Source organism: Glandiceps talaboti, chromosome 3 (assembly GCF_964340395.1).
Source record: "Glandiceps talaboti chromosome 3, keGlaTala1.1, whole genome shotgun sequence".
Classification (NCBI taxonomy): domain Eukaryota; kingdom Metazoa; phylum Hemichordata; class Enteropneusta; family Spengelidae; genus Glandiceps; species Glandiceps talaboti.
In genome coordinates this window covers 30789989-30812540 of record NC_135551.1, presented here as the reverse complement: position 1 = coordinate 30812540, position 22552 = coordinate 30789989, and the positions used below count along the sequence as shown (strand labels likewise).

The 22552-nt window shown below is 36.7% G+C and overlaps 1 protein-coding gene across 1 annotated transcript; it reads right to left on the bottom strand.

The window, feature by feature from the left end:
* Nucleotides 1-2733: 2733 nt before the first annotated feature.
* On the bottom strand, nucleotides 2734-19005 carry LOC144433375 (sodium-coupled monocarboxylate transporter 1-like). Its single transcript, XM_078121680.1, has 15 exons — nucleotides 18655-19005; nucleotides 16205-16273; nucleotides 15162-15213; nucleotides 14342-14409; nucleotides 13661-13815; nucleotides 12901-13041; nucleotides 12148-12277; nucleotides 7003-7091; nucleotides 6739-6851; nucleotides 6212-6279; nucleotides 5755-5841; nucleotides 4856-5058; nucleotides 4598-4698; nucleotides 3658-3800; nucleotides 2734-2862 (listed from the first exon to the last, which is right to left on the bottom strand). Exons 1-15 carry the CDS (start codon nucleotides 19003-19005, stop codon nucleotides 2734-2736), a joined length of 1899 nt encoding a protein of 632 aa, XP_077977806.1.
* Between the last annotated feature and the right edge of the window lie 3547 nt (nucleotides 19006-22552).

Sequence of the window (22552 nt, the reverse complement as noted above, 5' to 3'; positions counted from 1 at the left end):
AGCGAGGCGAGGAGGGCAGGATGAGGGAGTCTCCATTGTTGTACGGGGGGGGGGGGTTTAAAAAAAGTTCACATTTTGAGTAATAGAAAATGAAAAGGTACCGATTACACACTATATTGAAAGAAAGGGCTTAGAAAGTCTTAAACAAATACAGAAGAACAAACAAACACACACACACACACACACACACACACACACACACACCTACGTACGTACGTACGCACGCACGCACGCAACCAAACAAACAAACAAACACACACACACACACACACACACACACAAACAAACAAACACAATCAATCAATCAATCAATCAATCAATCAATCAAACGAACAACAAACATCTTCATACTTTGCAGAGATGTGCATGATTACGAACAAAATACTTTTGCCTAGCCCTGCCAGTTCTTATTTTAAGAGCTGATTTCCTCCGACTCCCTGAATTGAAATAATGACGGCGACCTAAGTAAAGGGTGTACAACGACCCTACTACGGCTCATTATGTGGTGATGATTTGATGTATATTTATTTATTTGAGTACACGTAACAAAAACCTGGGGAGTTGTTGTTAAAGGTACAATACATAATAACAAAACTAATAAGCTATCTAAAAGAAGCATGATAAAACTATTGATATTATTTTATTGTTCATTTTTATCGCATGAGAGTAGACGGGACTAAAATTCTTCGCTTGGAGGTGTTAGGTGTATATGTGCTTGGAGCGCCTCCTTTGATGACAAGAACGCCCGCAACGACTGATCTTTCAGTCTACGGGTGGGCGTGATAAGCAGTACAATTTTAGACCTAGAAGTATACTTAGAAAATACAATCCCAATTTCATTTTCCGCCAAATACTAAACTAAATTCCATTTAGTGTCCCTTCTTGTCGTTATCCGTAATAAAATTGATATTAATACAATATATCACATAGACTATTGTTGTTCATACACGCACTGCAGGTGGTACTACATATTTATTATCTATTATCATATACATGTAATGGGAAATGATTCCCTGTTGTCGAAATTGTACCTCGGGTGGTATTATATAAGGGCCAATCTAAAACTCCTACATTCTGTAGCTAAGTTATATGGGGGGGGGGCATGGATTGAGCTTTGAAATTGTATATCACGGATAACATGTTAGAAAAAAAATCTTCACAGATTCGTATATTACTGCCAATAATATGAATTAATTTTATGCTCGTTTAAAATGACACAGGAATGTTGTGCATTATGCGTTTACACAACTATGGTTTAGGCCTAAGTTGAAATTTACTATTTTAGAGATGAATGTATTCATTGTATTTTCACAGTTGAATGACAAAGCTGTCTGTTGGTCTGACAAATTCCATGCAACATAACAGGTAAATTTCTTACGACATAATTAAGTGCCACGTGTTCTTAAACAGTTTTAGATTCATAATTGAAAAGAAATGTGACTCAAATCACTGTCTTTGCTCACTGACAAGTATGAAATGGTGGAAGGAAATAATGTAACAAAATAATTGTGCGTATATTGGGGTAGAGTGAAGGATTTGTGGACATTTCCTAATAAAGGCAAACCTGTAAATGCGAATGTGCGTGAGGTAATTTTCAATTCGGTGGTTCTTGGTAATTGCGCGATATTATATGATTTGAAATCATGTGAAATGATATGGTTCTCAAGAAGAATCGCTGATACCTTTACTTCCTTGGGTGGAGTTCCCTTTGATCGGTCGAGTGCTAACACTAACGACTCTTTCAGTCCAGTATTAAGGTAGCACAGAGCAAATTTATTTAAAATATTGTACAAAACAGAGTATGCTATTATGATGTGTACAGATCATCAACATGTCTGTGTGTCTAATATCCAGAGTATTATGAAGCAGGTATATATGAAAACTGATCATTATATAAATCATTCAATATGCTTCTCGGTCAATTTCATCAATGAAAAACTGTGTTTCTTGAGACTATACACTGCCTGGTTATCATGAAAAGCCAATACTTTGTGAATGATGAACACAAATCTGTTAACACCACTTGCACAAACAGTCCTTCAAGAGGCAAAAGAATACAATATCTAAGTAATTGGCTGTATGTATATGTAATTTCTGATTTCAGTGAAGCGCTAATAGAAAGTAAGGTGGTTCTGAAGGTATCTGTCGAAACGGGGACAAGGGGTAGACATTTGATCAAAACCCTGCTAACTTTCCCGCCCTAGTGACGTATAAGACGGTATATGCGCATGCTCTACTAATATGTACATGTATCAGAAATTAAATTTATAAATGTAGGATAATCAGAATATCTGAATGAATTCAAAGTATATACAACTAAGGAAAAGAATAAACAAACATTCAAAAACTGTATTTAAAAAGTCAAAATATCCAAAAACAATTTTAAATAAAAATAAAAATATATTAGAAATCAGGTAAACGAGACTAGACGTGCGATATAATAAGACTTGTTTCTTTCTATATATGTTATAGACGAGGCTAGATGTGCGATATAATAAGACTTGTTTCTTTCTATATATGTTATAGACGAGGCTAGATGTGCGATATAATAAGACTTGTTTCTTTCTATATATGTTATAGACGAGGCTAGACGTGCGATATAATAAGACTTGTTTCTTTCTATATATGTTATTGACGAGGTAGATCCTGGCTAGTATATGTTCCCATTTTTTAAAATTCTATATCTACAGTGAAACACATTTTATGTTCTTGTAGCTGGTACATCCCAACATATCAGAAGTATTTGTCTGACTGTGACGTATACGTCTCATATCCATTTAACTTTGGCATTGTTGCCTTCTCCTTAGCACGCCCTCTGTCGACATCATCCATGTCAGCTTGAACTTCCACAGATACCATTTCCTACAAATATTTACAATATGAAAAAAATGTAATAATTCTAATAAGACAATTCTCCTGTTCCAGTACATGTATCAGTGGACGTTGTGTGTGACAAATCACGTCAAAATTTAGAATTTTTAATAAATCTTCCATATTCCATATCGAATGTTTGCATATGTGTGTATAATGTGTTGAACTGAGAAAGGCAGCCGTGAAAAAAAACTAATATAATACATAACACCTACGACTACAGTAACAATAGTTGTCGAACTCACTCTCATAAATCGAAATATATCTTATATTTGACAAGAAATATTAAACTATGAGTCATTTCAATTTAACAACTGACAACAAATCGGGTGTTAAACGTATATCTTAAACGAAAGAAGGTTAGACATGAATTGAGTTTAAAAAAACCTGAGATAACAGTCGATTTTTTTGTCGACATGACAAGTAACGGCCACATACACACAGATACGCACACATTCTCTCTCTCCCTCCCTCCTTCCCTCCCTCCCCTCCTTCCCCTCTCTCCCTCACACACACACACACACACTGTCTGTCTGTCTGTCTCCCTCTCCCCCTCCCTCTCTCTCTCCCTCCCCCCTCTCTCTCCCTCCCTCCCTCCCTCCCTCCCTCCCTCCCTCCCTCCCTCCCTCCCTCCCTCCCTCCCTCCCTCCTCTCTCTCTCTCTCTCTCTCTCTCTCTCTCTCTCTCTCTCTCTCTCTCTCTCTCTCTCTCTCTCTCTCTCTCTCTCTCTCTCTCTCTCTCTCTCTCTCTCTCTCTCTCTCTCTCTCTCTCTCTCTCTTTCTCTTACTCTTACTCGAATAGACGGATTGGATTTGTCGTTAGTGGATTTCTTTTCCTCTTCAATGGTTTGTATTACACCATAACAACTGCAACACTTGCCGACGATAGGAGATATAGTTCCAGGGGTTAAGTCTTCAGGTTTTGTTGATCCTACAATATCGATATGTCAAAGTGATACTTGGTGTAAACTTAATATTAAATTTATGTTTGTCAAGTCCACAATGGCGATGCTGATCTACTGTTCACTTTACTCAGTCATGTCAACTAAGATATACACAAATTACAATATAAAAGTGGCAATCTCAATTTGATTAATCAAAGGTCAAAGGTTATATATATATATATATATATATATATATATATATATATATATATATATATATATATATATATATATATATATATATGCCACTGTGGTATAGAGCACTGTCTTAGCAGATTGATACTCACCGAGTTATATATATATATATATATATATATATATATATATATATATATATATATATATATATATATATATATATACAGGTTTTGAAAATATGAACAAAATTACATGCTATTGACCCTACAGAACTGTTTCATGAGGTGTGTATTCCTCACTCATCAGGGTAGAATATATATATATATATATATATATATATATATATATATATATATATATATATATATATATATATATATATATATATATATATATATATATATATATATATATACAACTTAACACAGACAGACAGACAGACAGACAGACAGACAGACAGACAGACAGACAAAGACACTTTTGTAAAACTGATTTTCAACATGCACTTATTCCACTGATCCCCTAATACATTCTTGTGCATATGATATTCGTAGTCGTATTCGTATTCGTATTCGTATTCGTATTCGTATTCGTATTCGTATTCGTATTCGTTTCATGAATGATTATTTATTGTACTATGTATTACCTGTTGCAAAGCTGACTATTAAACCAACAAAGATTGTAGTAGTCCAGGCGATAAGACCATAGTACAGATATGATATAGAAAACATCTTTGCATATGATGGACTGCAAACAAATCAAATAACAGTTGTCACAAAGAAAACAGTGTTACAAACGTTTGTAGCCTCGGACAACGACCTTATAGAGATTTTACATTAACATTTCTACGCATATTTATGCTTGACAGGACGATTTTTCAAAGAAAAGGTTTAATAGCACTTACTAGTCGTCAGTGTCTGATGTCTGTGATTCTGTTGTGATTTGTGCTGTGGTGTATGCCAATGTGGTCATATTAGATGTATTGTTCAGGGCTGGACACCCCTCCGTTGAAAGTGATAACTTCCCAGTTGGAAATGGGTAGACGATTCCACCAATACCGAACCAAAACGACATTATAAGTCCACTGAGTACGCCAACAGTTGCTCCCTGAAAGTAGAATGTAGAATGGGAAAACCTTTGAAACTCATGATAATACAACAATCAAATAGATGTACTGTCTCCTTTCTCAACAAAATAAGATGTCACCGCAAAAAGTAATTTGGGAAAAACACACCATATAATTAAGCAATAACCCCCTCCCCCCCAGAATGGTATATCACTCGGTTTTGACCAGTGAACAAAATATGCACGAGCGATAGCGAGTGCATATATTGAGTTCACTGGTCAAAACCGAGTGGTATACCATTCCCAGGGGTGGTTTATCGCTATTATATTATACCAGTATTTCTAAATATGGGGAAACAAGATAAGACGCAACATTTTCTGGTTTCATTTGCGCCCCCATCCCTGCACGGACTGACAGGTTCGTAGACGAACAGTGAACACCAAAAATTGGATGCGTGCCAACTGTGCATTATAGCTCATTTTAGACGCACTAGTTCGATGTCTAGACCAATCAGATCTCTCGATTTGCGCCATCAATATAGTGGTATAATACAAATATATCACTGCAAACGTCATACGCTTGTTTTATAGTGCCTCGTCGTCATCCTCAGTGACGTGAACTTGAGATAAATTTGACGTCCTATTTTTGCATTAATGAAATAAGCTCTGAACAAAGCCAGCTAGACAATAATTATGTAAACTATAATGCAACTGCTGGAGAAATTCTAACGTTCTCACCTTGGAATTTGCCCACGGAAAAAACAAACCTAAAGAGTACAAGCCCAGAGTTGGACCACCAACCATACCAAAAATGCTGAGAGCAACCTACATTGACAAAAAATACAAACTTGATTCCAATAAGTGGAAACATTTGGGATTCGCTTCCGTGAATAAAAAAAAACTGTCAGTACAAAGTTTCAGTACTAAGTATGAACAGAGATCCGATGAACATTCATTCTAGCGTGATTATACTAAATAGTTCATAAAATACACATGAAAGTATGAAGTATGTAAAGATAAAACAGATAGGACATTACAAACCCCCAAATAAGAGATTAGGCTAATGTTTATGTTATTATTATTTGTCATACCTAATAAACAGAGTGATCATTTATAGAAATCAACAAAAGTATCCAGGTTAACTTTAAAAAGTTTATATATCTTTAAAATTAATTGTACATTTTTTATTACATACCTGTAAAACACCGCCTAACAATGAAGACACCCAAGCCATAAAGATACAAAACAAACCATAGAACAAAGCTAGAAGTGAAACAATTACAAACAACAAGTCACGTATGTTAGGTTAACATTACGTCATTTCTTTGTGTGTGTGTGTGTGTGTGTGTGTGTGTGTGTGTGTGTGTGTGTGTGTGTATGTATGTGTACCAACAGTGATGCGATTATTTCATATTTACCGATTTTTACACAGAGTAACATTTATACTTGGGTAAATTTGCATTGTGTGTTGAGACACGTGACCGACCGACAGACAGACAGACAGACAGACAGACAGACAGACAGACAGACAGACAGACAGACAGACAGACAGACAGACAGACAGACAGACAGACAGACAGACAGACAGACAGACAGACATTGTCATTATTCTATGCAGCACAGACATCGATGTGTCAAAAACAACTGATTTTGTCCGATGAATTAATTAACACGCATGACTCGTTTGTATTTCTGAAGAATTAACACAAATATCACCAATACCAAGTCCTTTGGTGACTCGTGCGTATTTCTGTTCTGGCATGGTCTTCCAAATTTGACGAATGAAATGTTCACCAGTGACTGCGGCTAGCGAATTGAGTCCTGATGATATCGTACTGCAATAGATTGCAATCAGAAATATCGTGAGAAAAAATATTAAGACATTTCATATACACTGATGAGCGTTTTCTCCGTATACACGAATTGGCGAGTGTGTGTGTGTGTGGGGGGGGGTAACAACAGACTAATGTGTGATCGTGAACTAACCTTAGAGCAGCACTGAACATACACGAAACAAACAGACCAGGTAAACCAGGTAAAAAACTTAGAATATCCATTACAAAGTAAGGCATCAGCTGTGAATAAATGAATAAATGAATAAAAAAGTGTATTTAGTTCTGGTGAAAGTATTATGGCATGTTTCTGTTAATCTTGTGATGTCACGTTCTATCCCATTAATGATTATTGAGCATATGTCACGTACATCACTTACAGTACTATCACTGCCTTCCGTCAAGCAATGTTTGGAAATCGTAATCTCAGGGAGGGCACTCACTCACTCACTCACTCACTCACTCACTCACTCACTCACTCACTCACTCACTCACTCACTCACTCACTCACTCACTCACTCACTCACTCACTCACTCACTCACTCACTCACTCACTCACTCACTCACTCACTCACTCACTCACTCACTCACTCACTCACTCACCCACCCACCCACCCACCCACCCACCCACCCACCCACCCACCCACCCACCCACCCACCCACCCACCCACCCACCCACCCACCCACCCACCCACCCACCCACCCACCCACCCACCCACCCACCCACCCACCCACCCACCCACCCACCCACCCACCCACCCACCCACCCACCCACCCACCACCCACCCACTCACTCACTCACTCACTCACTCACTCACTCACTCACTCACTCACTCACTCACTCACTCACTCACTCACTCACTCACTCACTCACTCACTCACTCACTCACTCACTCACTCACTCACTCACTCACTCACTCACTCACTCACTCACTCACTCACTCACTCACTCACTCACTCACTCACTCACTCACTCACTCACTCACTCACTCACTCACTCACTCACTCACTCACTCACTCACTCACTCACTCACTCACTCACTCACTCACTCTCTCTCTCTCTCTCTCTCTCTCTCTCTCTCTCTCTCTCTCTCTCTCTCTCTCTCTCTCTCTCTCTCTCTCTCTCTCTCTCTCTCTCTCTCTCTCTCTCTCTCTCTCTCTCTCTCTCTCTCTCTCTCTCTCTCTCTCTCTCTCTCTCTCTCTCTCTCTCTCTCTCTGTGTGTGTGTGTGTGTGTGTGTGTGTGTGTGTGTGTGTGTGTGTGTGTGTGTGTGTGTGTGTGTGTGTGTGTGTGTGTGTGTGTAGCGACAGGGCTCGAACCATCAACCTGTAGATTCCAAGGCGTTTACGCTAACCATTCACCCATCATGACTCCATGTCATATCGTGTCGTGTCGTGTCGTGTCGTGTCGTTTCATGTCATGTTACGTAGAAAGATGCCAATAACTTAGTAATTGTGTTAATTTCAGATTAATATAGTACGTGTGTAGGTACAGGTAAATGTTAACGTTGTATATTGCGAAGTACACTCCATATAAGTAACCCTCGATAAGCCCGCGTTGCCAATAGAAGCATTCAAAAGATCAGGTATTAAGATGAGGAGGGCGCTATTTTCGAAGGCACACAGGTGAGAGAGAAGTGGTCCACAAAAATTTTCTAATTTTCGACAGAAGTTCCCTTAAACTTATCGAATTACTTGCTACGAGCTTCGTAAAGTGTATGCTGTCAGCCAGTGCTGGTTTGAATTTACTGGGATGGCTAGCAGTCAAGAAAAACGTCCAAGACCAAATTCTACTGGTTCTGAAACGGACGGTGAGTTATGACGTAATGGGTCTTCTCAAAGAATTGAGATCAGGTCAATCTGCTATACAACGCTCTCTGGAAAGCAAGATCGATCGTCTGAGAAATGATCTCTCAACTGTTATCCAGCATAAAATTCAAGATTTGAGAGATGACTTTGCCATGGATATTGCAAGACTACAGGGTAAAATCAACGAAGTTGAAAGAAAATTACAGACTTTGCCAGGTGCGCAGGGTGATACCATGCAGAATCCGACAGATGTAGCCGAAATAACCGTCATCGCAACAGGAGTTCCCTATGAAGAAGGTGAGAACTTAATAGCGAAAGTCAACGATATTATACAAGCTCTTGGAGTAGACATGGCCGAAAATATAAAAGTTTTGGATGCAGTGCGTTTGCGAAACCGCCGTCGTGATAAACCTGGATTGGTTAAAATTGCAATGGAAAGTGTAGATCAGAAAAAGAAGGTATTGCGAGAGAAGCATCGATTGAAAGACAGTGATAGATATAGCCGTGTTTATTTACGCTCAAGTAAAACTCACGCTGAAAGGTTAATCAAATTGAATGCAAGATTCTTTCTTAATGAACTTCCAAATGGTAATGACTATCGCATCACGGCTAACGGTCGTATCATGAAGAAAACCGCTGAAGGTCACCATGAAGTTAGACGTACACGTCATGCAAACGATATGGACGGAGTGACAGAATAGGACACCCAGCCTGATGGGCTTCGGATTGCTCACCTAAATGTTGGTGGGTGGACTGTGTGCAACAATGAACTTAGATCCAATATACTGTTAACATTAAATGCTGATATTATTAGTTTAAATGAAACACATTTAGCTGGCGATGACGTTCTACATCTTGAAGGTTATCATTGGTTTGGTTTTAATAGGCAAACTGTTCATGTCAATGCAAGGCGACAGTTTGGTGGTGTGGGTATATTTGTTAAAAATATCATATATGACGATCACTTTGTGTCTGTATGTGATAGAGTTTTTGATGGTATTTTGGGCGTTCGATTTGTAAATAAGATATCTGGTTATTCTTTCATTACATATTCATGTTATCTACCGCCTGAAAACTCACCCTGGGGTAGAAATGCTAATGCATTTTTCGGTCATCTGCTTTCTCAACTGTATACTTATGATAATGAGGTTGATTGTTTAGTTATTTGTGGAGATTTAAATGCTCGTCTTGGTCACCTGAGTGATAATATTCATGACCTTGATGACATTCCTGACACGCACCCTATTGATCAAAATGTAAATCAGCATGGACGTGATTTTCATGAATTTTTATTAGAATCTAAGTTTTGTATACTGAATGGTCGCTGTAATGTTCCTAATGACAACTTCACTTCAATTTCAAGTAGAGGTACTGCTATTGTTGATTATATATGTGTATCACATGATCAAGTACGCTACTGTAAAAATGTCAATGTTATTACCATGCAGAATGTTATTGATAATTATAATTTGCAATACTTGTTAAATGACAGATGTAAAATTCTAGATCACTCAATCATTTGTTTTCATTTTTATCCTTTGAATTATTGTATGAACCGCAACCATGGACAGCAACCGTTGAATGCAGAATCAAATGTTCGAAACCGTTTAAAGCAGATGCCGTTGAACTTTTTATCCTCTGAGATATCGAGAAATACTATTCTAGAAATCATTTCGAATATTGAAAGTTGTCGTGAGGTCCAGTCCGAAATTGATGAGATTTATGATAGTCTATGTGACTGTATAACTAAAGAAATGGGTGAAACGATTCCAAAATATGATTGTTCTAATCGTAGGCGAAAGAAATTTCGAAGTCATAAACCATACTGGAACGCAGAGTTGTCTACTTTATGGAATGATATGAAGGAAATGGAAAAGGTGTTCGTACGGTAAAGGGGTCAAGCGTCGGGTATAAACGAAGACTGCACGCGGATTTTAAGAAAGCGCGGTGTCTATTCGACAAAAGACTGCGATTTCATGAAAGACAGTATAGGAGTTCGGTAGTTGATGACATTGAAGCTTCATGTCTTCACGATCCTCGTCAATTTGGGAATAAATTAAAACGACTCGGACAAACGAAAAGTAAACCAATTCCGATGGAAGTATATGATGATCTGGGAAATATTTCATGTTCAACCAAGGACATTCTCAACATTTGGCGCCAAGAATATTCCACATTGTATAAAAACCCTATTAATGCTAATTTTGACGATAACTTTTTTGAGAGAATAAATGATCATAAACAAGTATTAGAAGGACATATGGATGATCCATTGTATGAATGTAACTATTTATTGAATAGGAATTTTACTTTAGAAGACGTTAGAAAAGTAGTTATGAAGGCAAAGAAGGGTAAAACAGTAGGAGTTGATAAAATTCCTTACGAAGTGTTGCAGAACGATGAGGCCATTTCTGTTCTACATCAACTTTTTCAATTGTGTTTTGACTCTGGTAAGAACCCTGATGTCTGGAGAAGGGCCATTATTTCACCCATTCCAAAAGATACAACAAAGGATAACAGAATCCCACTAAATTACAGAGGTATTAGTCTACAATCTTCTGTAGCTAAGTTGTATAGCGCCTTGTTAAATTCGCGATTGCTATGCTATCTCGAAGACAATAATATCCTGGTTGATGAACAAAATGGATTTCGAAGAAATAGATCATGTCAAGATCATATCTTTGTTCTGTCATCAATCTTAAGGAATAGATTAGTCAATGGTTTATCTACATTTGTTACTTTTATCGATTTAAAGAAAGCTTTTGATTATGTAAACAGGGACTCTTTAATGTATAAACTGTTAGTAACGGAGTTGATGGTAAGATGTACAATAGTATCAAAGCTATGTATCACAATACTAATGCTTGTGTAAAAATCAACTCTTTATACACGGATTGGTTTGAAACGAATATTGGAGTTCGTCAGTGTGATAACTTGTCCCCCACTTTGTTTAGTTTATTTATAAATGACTTGGCAACTGACTTGAAATCAATGCTGTAAATGATGTAAAATCGAAAGTGGTTCATTTTCGTAAAAAGAGTCATGTAAGAAGTGATTTTGAATTTCATATTGGTAGAAATATTTTGCATTATGTAGATCAATATAAGTACCTAGGAGTAACACTGAATGAACACTTGGATTTTTCGATTACATCATCTAGTCTTGCGGATTCTGCCAGTAGAGCCCTTGGTGCTGTAAACTCGAAGTTCAAAGTACTTAAGAATATGGGTTTTAGTAGCTATTCCAAGCTTTTTGGAGGTTGTGTAATGTAAATTGTTTTTTTCCAGTAGTCTGTTTACCTCATGTCACTATAATAAATGATTCTACTACTACTACTACTACTACTACTACTACTACTACTACTACTACTATTAACAGTCCAATACTACTTATGGCGATGTATTGGAGGCATCATTATGGGTAACTTATTTGACTCGCCTCAACAACTTCTTTTGCTCCTCGATATAGTTAGTGAGAAAACTGGAAAATTACCTGGTCAGTGGCCTTTATGTATCCTGCAGTGTAAGGATCACAGTCATGGTAGTTTGCATACATAGCAAGACCAGAGCATGTTGCTAAAGCCATTATCAAGAACAGACCAGGTATATTCAGATAGAGAGCACTGCAATGTATAACAGTAAAGTTTAGGGTATTTAATATTCTCTATGTACCTTCATTTTCTCAATTTGCTGACAAACATGACCCAGTAAGATTGATACATTTGACACCAAGTTGTGATACTGTGCATGACATTGTCGTAAACCACGTACTGTCCTCTTTACGGCAATTCAACTTCTGTACATGTCAGCCTCCACGAAGGTAATAATTTTCCGATGCATGCTCTAACTTACGAGAATTTCGCTCGATAAATCTTTTCTTAGGTATGGGTGATGGTTACTAGTTTCAAGAGATTTCTCTTTGATTCGATAGACATGTGAATGTATGTGGTTTACATTGGTAATAGTTTTGTTATGTTACATCAACTGATACAATTAACAAATGTTCAAATATTCGTGGAGGTTTAACCGTCACTTGACATATAATGTTTCACTAGCAAGGAATACTTTGGCGCGTTAACTTTATCCCTGTAATTTGCTATTGGTGACCAGTGTTTGTTTTTGTTACATCTTGGAATGACATTTTACATATCTCGCAGGTAAGTATGATCATAATGTAAAATCACACGCCCTCTACCATTATATAGAGAGACTATGGTTGAATATAAATGAACAAATGAACACTTACAGCTTTGCATCTCGTTCTGAACGAATGGTCATGTAGCGCTGCACCTGTGATTGGTTTACGCCGTATATAGCCAACCATGTGAACGATCCACCAACACAAATACTCCAATAACTGAGACGATATGTCGGATCAGGATCAAAACTAGATCGAAACAGGTAAACCACACAACAGTTGTAAATTTAAGATAGCCAGTAAAATACCAACGTTTGCGCTAGCCAATATATGACATAGAATTTGTTATTATAGTGTCTACAGATAATATTCATTGTGTGCACACTTACTAATCAATATTCATTTTATCAATCCAGAAATTTGGTAATATTTCCATGACCCGTTATTATCCCTGACCATTCCCAGAGACTAAAATATGTGACAATTTAATTCAGTTGAGGTAAAAATTTGACAATGAAAACTATCACAGAAGTATGAAGTGTCTGGTGTCGACATGTCCTATATGACGCACTCGATGAGAGCATGCCATGATGTCACGGTCCCTTCAAACAAACTGACATCTCAATCAAGTTAAATATTGTCAATGAATCGTGAAGATCGTAAGTAGGTAGTACCTGAAGTACAGCCTAACATATCACAAACCCATCCTAAGATGATATAACGTGAAATATTTAGCAAGTTTCATTCTGTTTTGTCAGAAATGATACACAATTATCACTAGGGAGTGTGTGTTCATAAATTAGGCGCTCCCGAGGGCTTCACATCGATCGCACCCTCTCCCCGAGTTAATTTAATTATACGTATTCACTTGTCAAATTCGATACGCCCTCCGTCGTTGCAAACATCCATGACGTTGCCCCAGCCACCATTCTTGACTGATCCACGGATAATAACAGCTAAAAACCCTGCTATCATTACACACAGTTGGAATACATCAGTCCACAGGACAGCTTTTATCCCACCCTAGAATGAATACATACCTGAAATGATTACTTTCCTTAAAAAAAAACATTGTAATAAATAAAAATAAAGAATGAAGAAGATGATAGAATTTATACGTCATCAACATCCTTGGTAACCCACAATGCATAGTTCATAATTGTAAGTGCATAGGATGAAATCCTTCACATAGCAACCTCGATACCATGTGCCCATTGTAAAGCTGGGTTGGCACAACCTTATCCACCAAAACTAGTGGGTAGTCTCGAACTCATCAACTTGTAGTGATTATAGAGCTTGAACCATTTTACCTTTATGGCGTCGAGTTAGTACCCACAGCTGGCACAGAAGCTGTACATATGTAGTTCTTTTCTCATTCCTTGATCTTAGGTTATTTTCCTTCTTTGTTTGTTTTGAAAAATTCTCACCCGAGTGTCACGTTGTTAAACCGGGGTTATGTTAGTTCTGTATTGAAATTAAATACTTATCTGACCACAGAATGACATTTTGTTAAAATGGCGTAGTTATAGTATTTGTACAAAAAACTTACTATAGTCGTGTAGAATGTACAGACGAGTCCTATCGTTACCACGGATCCCCACACGGAAAATCCAGTGACTGCTCGTGTAATAATTCGAAAAAGGAGTACGTTATAATGAGAGTATATGTAAGTAATAGTAATGTATGAAACAAGAGAAAGTTTTACAAAACCACCCCAAATTTTAAAAAGTCACCAAGGCACTTCAAAGACAACCTAAGAGGTTGACTGACTCACTCACTCACTCACTCACTCACTCACTCACTCACTCACTCACTCACTCACTCACTCACTCACTCACTGACTGACTCACTCACTGACTCACTGACTGATCAGGGGTTGCTCAATGGAGTGGTCAGCTAAATAACTAACTAGCTAACTAACTAACTGACTGACTGACTGACTGACTGACTGACTGACTGACTCACTCACTCACTGACTGACTCACTCACTCACTCACTCACTCACTCACTCACTCACTCACTCACTCACTCACTCACTCACTGATTGATTAGACTGAACAACTCACTATCTGTCAGTGAGCTATTTTATTGGCTTACTATGAATTACTTCTGGTCGCGTGTGACTCACCATCTGATATATAGATGTGTATTATTGGTCAGTCTGATTAAAATCTGATGTGGGGAAAGCAGCTAGATGTCTTTATTTACCAAAGTGGCTCTAAAATGGGACCTGGGTTTCCAGCACTGGCCACACACCTCTACCAGAGCTGGCCACTGGTATCGCACCCGGAGTTTAGCACACTATTATGCACACTGATTATACAATAAAAACTTATACATTTGATTGAACCATTTGATGATATACTTGCCTGCATTCAGAGCTAGTGATGGCGCGTAGACTGCTACACCCATGTAGAGAACCTTAGAAATAAACAATGAGTGATATTGATATACAATAGTACATGGGTAACAACAATATTTTATCACCAACATTTCAAGATTTATCATGTTAAAGTCAATCAAATCACAATGCATACATTATTTGCTGATATGATATTTTTACTCGACACACGTCTACGGATTATGTCATCGTATTTGTCACCATATGATAGGTGTTCTCAGTTGTGTCAAGGACCTCAAGACTTACCATATGATAGTCAAGCTACAGGCAAAGTTGTTTTCCCCAACAATCATTTTCTTAATATTGCAAAAATAACATTCATATATATAAACATGATCGCCGTTGAGGGTGCTCATTTTTGGTGCGGACCTAAAAATGAAGCTGATCTGATTTATCGTGTATACAGCTATAAAAATACGTTTACCCGCGAGTGATACAATACTGTTCACGGTGTACGATATTGTACCTATAACAAAACATTTTTTTGTAAAAAAGAAAAAACATCTTCCACATAAAGTTACATTGATTGTCTGATGTAAGAAAGAGTGGATGAACTATGATACCAATCGCTTGGCTAAAGCAAGTATAGAGTAAATAAATACATGTTATTTGCCAAATACCGTTCCATATCTTGCTGCAAGAGGTAATTTTTCCGGTAATAACGGAGAGCGTGACGACCGTGGGTTCGCCGTATCTGGACTATCGCCGTTCTGCATGGAATTTTTGACAGTTTCCCTCTGACATACAGTTCAAAGACTTGTTACAATGTATACAACGATGATATTTCATACGGTTGACAATAAATTTGGCATTTTGAAATGTTGGTTATAGCTGTATTTCTAGTTGTCTGCTCGGTCTGTTTACAAGGGGACGTCCAGTGATCACGTGATACAACAAGCAAAAATACGGCTGTTGGTGAAATATACGCCTGTGTATCTGCAGGGCTCTCGACCAATCAGAATGCGAGATTGGTGACAGGTGACGTATAAATGTCTGTATATTTGTACTTACCGTTTGAAAGATAAATGTCGCACATCCTAGAGCACGAACCACTTTACTTTTGAATCGGATCTCTAAATACTGCAACAAAAATGTCAAATAAAGTGAACACAAAATACTACTGCAATATATGTAGTATGTATCAAACATGTTGATGAACAAGAATGTAAAGATTATTGTGAGTATGTATGTATGAAAAATCAAATTTGATTATTTGGCCAATGTAGTTCACTTGTAGTTTTATTAAAAATCAATTCAATTCAATTCAATTCAATTCAAAAACTTTATTGTCCATTAAATTAAAAACATATAATGGAAAATTTCCTTCTGACATTTCAGAAATCCCAATACGAATAAAAACGCTATCACAGACAACATACAACCAGACAGACAAATGTACAACAATACTATGTAGGTCTATGGAAATATATACAGTACTAAAATCCAAACACAGTTATTACAAATCAGTGAATCCACAGTTTAAAATAGAAATAGCAGATGGGATAAAAGACTTTTTGTAGCAATTTTTCCTTGCGAGGGGAACTTTGAGTCGCCGACCTGACGGTAAAGTTTGGAACTGGTTATGTAGTGGGTGTTTTTGATCCTTGAAAATTTGAACAGCTTTTCGTTTCAGTGACTGGTGGTAGAGTTCGGATAATTGTTTCTGCTGTAATATAATGTATTACTAGTTAAGATACAATTACCAAGCCAACATTAGCAGTGTCCACATTACAAAATCTGATCCAGACCCGATTCGATTTACCTGTCCATACTGTGGTTAATTCGTATTGAATTCCAATCAACTGATCTGGATCGAAGCCCACTCTGTGTGGTGGTTTTGATTTGAATCAAACTAATTCGAATCAGATCATGATCAGGTAGGAATGGCTTCGATGCGGATTAAAATGATTTGAGAATTCGAATTCGAATCGAACTAGGTGGGTTCAGTCTATCAGTCGTTCCGCCAATCATATATGATGACGTAATATTATAAATTACTCTAATATATCAATTTGAAATGACGGAACTCACAAAGCGGTCATGTCGTGACTTGTCGCCTACTTTGTTGACACTTTGACAATATTAAGTAGTTTTTTATTTGGTGTAAAATGTTTGCTCTCTATTTACTCCTTTATATTTCAAGTATTTACTTAAGACAGCATGTGCCTCGGGACTATTTTCACCGATACTGATAAGTTCTCAAAATTGGTTCAAACTTTGCCCCATGAAAGCTTGTCCCTGGTCCTTTTGATATAATAGAAAGAAATTTTGAGTTCACTGTCTTGTCGTTAAGGAAACCAACAATCTTTAATTTTCCCATATATATATATATATATATATATATATATATATATATATATATATATATATATATATATATATATATATATATATATATATATATATATATATATATATATATATATATATATAACTCGGTGAGTATCAATCTGCTAAGACAGTGCTCTATACCGCAGTGGCAGAGCGAATTAGAAAAAAACTATATATATATATATATATGGTAGTACTGGAACTCTTTCTTGGTTGTAAGTCGGAGTTTCACGCATTGTGCGATCATTAGACATATTGTCTGATGATCGCACTATGCGTGAAACTCCGAGTTACAACCAAGAAAGAGTTCCAGTACTACCAAAATAATTACGGTATAGAGTACTGTCTTAGCAGATTGATACTCACCGAGTATATATATATATATATATATATATATATATATATATATATATATATATATATATATATATATATATATATATATATATATATATATATATATATATATATATATAGTGACGATAAAGTTTTTATTGGTTGGTTCTTAAACCTCCTGTTTTATTTGTTATGCATTATTTTAATGACCAGGTGTATTCACTAACTGCTAATTAACATAGCAAAGAATATGGTGCCACTTCGGCTGTTGGTGGGAGTTGAAGCAGTCCACGGGCTCGATCCAGAAGTTTTCTCAGTGGTTTCGTCAAAGGAGGCCCGTCTTCTCTTTAGCTGTTCGGAGAAAAGTCGTTCTCGTGTAAAGGTAGACGTCGCTGAGAGTAAGCAGACCCTGACGTCCGGTATGAGATGGTGCGGATATTGCCGTAAAACTCTGGAGAAATACTTCGAGGACGGTTCGGTACAACGGAGGAACCGTAAGTAGAGTTTGTCCCACGTAGCCACCTTCAACGCTCAACGAACTCGCCGTCCCCGTTTGTTGTTTCGACTGGAAATTGTGGGGGGGGGGGGTAATTTGCGCTATTTGGCTTTTTTGAACATTCAAATCCCTTGAGCATTCATTTTACCATGCGTAAATAGTATATTCGTTATTGACATTTTGGTATGTGAAAGATAGGACTGTGTCAATACCTAACATACATTTTGAAAATAATCGCCAATATTACAAAGTTTATTTACTAATAGTTTGATATATGTATATGTTAGATGATACCCACCTCGTTGGCACTTGTAAGTTTAAGTCTGTAGAACACAGGCATAAACAAATGAGCAGTCAACACAAGAGAAACAATGTAGTTGGTGGCATAAACAGAAACCATGGTTCCGTACAGATAGACTTCAGCTGTTGTTCCAATTACGGTTATTGCTGATATAAAACTAGCAACGAGAGACATGGCAACAGGGACAGGAGACATCTGACGATTGGCCAGTAAAAACTCTTTAGATGAACGTCGCTTTCTGCTGACATAGGCATGATACATTCCTATCACTGACGATACAGACAGCATTAAAGCCAGGACAACATAATCAGCGATGGAGAAAGATGGAACTTCACCAGGCGACGCCATTATTACTCTGTACTAAGAAGTGATATAAAAAAAAACTGAAGCAAGGTCCAACTAAATCTGAAAGACAGCCGTGTCACTTCTCAGTACTAAGTGTGACAAAATGTCACTTCACATATTTACCAAGGTAGCAAATTATTAACAAATAATCAAGATGTGTCCTTATTTTCAACATCAAGAAAGTTTGACGGTCATACTGCACTTGACAAGAATGTATTACTGCAATGTTATAGAGTATACATCAGGTGTTTAAATCGATCATTTTATATAGTTGTAAATCAACCAGCGCTGTAATATCTGAAAATCAACCAATCAAGTGAGCTAGAATCTGTAAGGGAAAGTGTGTAAAAGTTTTCTTATGAAGTATGACATTGAGCATTTTATAATCCCCTCCATCGTAACGTACGACTATACTATGTGGGATTTCATATCACATGCTATCTACAATAAATTATTGGAGGAAAGTTACTATCTTTCAAGGCATCAACCAACCTACAACTGACGAAAAACAAATAAGCGCAGGTTTGTGACAACGTATCTTAAGGGTGGGGTGAGGTGGGGTATTCGTTCTAATATCTATGCTTCGACCAAATGACAAATTACGCGGATATCAAATAAGCGCAGGTTTGTGACAACGTATCTTAAGGGTGGGGTGAGATGGGGTAATCGTCCTAATATCTATGCTTCGACCAAATGACAACTTACGCGGAATACAAACAAGAACATTTTTAGAACAAAGTTTAATAAATCTAACGGGTGATGTCAAAAGATTGACATCGGATGGGGTGGGGAAAGTATTCTTCATTATTTTTATGGTCATTATTATTCGTTCCAATGTCTATGGTTCAACTAAGTAAGTTTCCATTTGATAAAACTGATATTTTTTTTAATGATCAAATTTATATTTTTAGTCAAATTCAGCTACTTTGAAACTATATTTACAGCCCTATTAATTCCTGGAAACATGGACAATATATATTCCACAATTTGTACATGAAATGACGTTTTGTTTACTTATATGTATTTATTTGTTTATTTATTTAATACATATAAAAGTCAAAAGTGAAAAACTTGAACGTTCATTACCAGGAATGAATGTTAATAATCACTGCTTTACGCCTAGACGTTTTAAAGGCATTACACCCTTTATAAAAGAAATATTGTGTTTCCATCAGAGATAATCGCTGTAGAACATAATTTGAAAGGTGATATACTGTACTGTGGAAGAAGTCTGGAAAATATCGGGAAATATAAATTTGAGCAAGTCTAGTTTGGAAGGAGGGCGGTTATATTCTTATCTGATATAGATCTGACGTCATTCCTTAACTTTCTGGAGTGTCACATTATCATGATTATATTGACAGCACTGATTGGTGCTAAAGATCAAGATTGTCATGTGCTGCTTGTAGGTGCGGTCATTGTATGCATTAGGGGCTGATTTTACATAGTATTGGCGGGACATTGGATCTACAAAGTCTAGAGTGTGTCTGTCCTGGAGGGTTTGATTTACATAGCTGTGATGTAAAGTATTGGGTCTACAAAGTCTCGAGTGTGTCTGTCCTGGAGGGTTTGATCATAGACAGTGGAGGGGAGATTTTACATTACACATGTATTAGCTGTGATGCAAAGCATTGGGTATACAAAGTCTCGAGTGTTTCTGTATGTCCTAGTAGTTTTAATTTTACATATATCTGTGAAGCCTGTGATGTAAAGCATTGGGTCTACAAAGTCTCAAGTGTTTCTGTCCTGGTAGTAAACGTTTAACCTGCACTATCTTGACTTTTATTTAGTATCATAATAGTGAGATAGGAAATACGGTTTTTGGTCAAAGGTTTCATTTGATAGGTCGACGTGGTTCGAAATCGTCTAACTTAGACACAGTGACTGTAAATATCTTATTACTTTAGATGAGATCTGATATTCATCGAAAACAATGATAATAGTGATGTGACCATGTTATTTATATTTATTGGTGTAAATATTTGATATTACATTTCAAAGATTAATATGCATATTAACACATATATAGCATATTAACAATAAAATCCACAATATCTTACACAATAGTAGATTACATGATCGTACATTGATGGTTGTATTCACCACTCTTACTCCGTACGTCGTGTAACTGTTTCCTGAAAGATTTACTTTCTGTATAAAACAACCTTGGAAACCCGTCTATCTAGTATGGGTAGTTTTTCTGTATAAAACAACCTTGGAAACCCGTCTATCTAGTATGGGTAGTTTTTCTGTATAAAACAACCTTGGAAACCCGTCTATCTAGTATGGGTAGTTTTTCTGTATAAAACAACCTTGGAAACCCGTCTATCTAGTATGGGTAGTTTTTCTGTATAAAACAACCTTGGAAAACTGTCTATCTAGTATGGGTAGTTTTTCTGTATAAAACAACCTTGGAAAACTGTCTATCTAGTATGGGTAGTTTTTCTGTATAAAACAACCTTGGAAAGCTGTCTATCTAGTATGGGTAGTTTTTCTGTATAAAACAACCTTGGAAAACTGTCTATCTAGTATGGGTAGTTTTTCTGTATAAAACAACCTTGGAAACCCATCTATCTAGTATGGGTAGTTTTTCTGTATAAAACAACCTTGGAAACCCGTCTATCTAGTATGGGTAGTTTTTCTGTATAAAACAACCTTGGAAAACTGTCTATCTAGTATGGGTAGTTTTTCTGTATAAAACAACCTTGGAAAACTGTCTATCCAGTATGGGTAGTTTTTCTGTATAAAACAACCTTGGAAAACTGTCTATCTAGTATGGGTAGTTTTTCTGTATAAAACAACCTTGGAAAACTGTCTATCTAGTATGGGTAGTTTTTCTGTATAAAACAACCTTGGAAAACTGTATCTAGTATGGGTAGTTTTTCTGTATAAAACAACCTTGGAAACCCATCTATCTAGTATGGGTAGTTTTTCTGTATAAAACAACCTTGGAAAACTGTCTATCTAGTATGGGTAGTTTTTCTGTATAAAACAACCTTGGAAAACTGTCTATCCAGTATGGGTAGTTTTTCTGTATAAAACAACCTTGGAAACCCATCTATCTAGTATGGGTAGTTTTTCTGTATAAAACAACCTTGAAAACCCATCTATCTAGTATGGGTAGTTTTTCTGTATAAAACAACCTTGGAAACCCATCTATCTAGTATGGGTAGTTTTTCTGTATAAAACAACCTTGGAAACCCGTCTATCTAGTATGGGTAGTTTTTCTGTATAAAACAACCTTGGAAACCCGTCTATCTAGTATGGGTAGTTTTTCTGTATAAAACAACCTTGGAAAACCATCTATCTAGTATGGGTAGTTTTTCTGTATAAAACAACCTTGGAAAACTGTCTATCTATGAGTGATTTTTAGTTATTCTGAGGATTGCACATGTAAATAAAGATTTAATAAAAAATTCTTTGAAGTTTTGAATAACTGGAAGACATCTGTTACTAAATATATATGTAGATTTATGCAAATGTTACTAAATATATATGTAGATTTATGCAAATGTTACTAAATATATGTAGATTTATGTGTGTCAACCGT

What these genes read in the sequence shown, in the direction of transcription:
- LOC144433375 (XM_078121680.1), bottom strand. Translation starts at nt 19,005, where the DNA reads ATGGCGTCGCCTGGTGAAGTTCCATCTTTCTCCATCGCTGATTATGTT. An exon ending in ACATAAAGGCCACTGACCAG is followed by an intron (nt 7,092 to 12,147) that starts GTAATTTTCCAG and finishes ATTTATTCACAG; the next exon opens with CTGATGCCTTACTTTGTAAT. An exon ending in ACGAGTCACCAAAGGACTTG is followed by an intron (nt 6,280 to 6,738) that starts GTATTGGTGATA and finishes TTTCACTTCTAG; the next exon opens with CTTTGTTCTATGGTTTGTTT.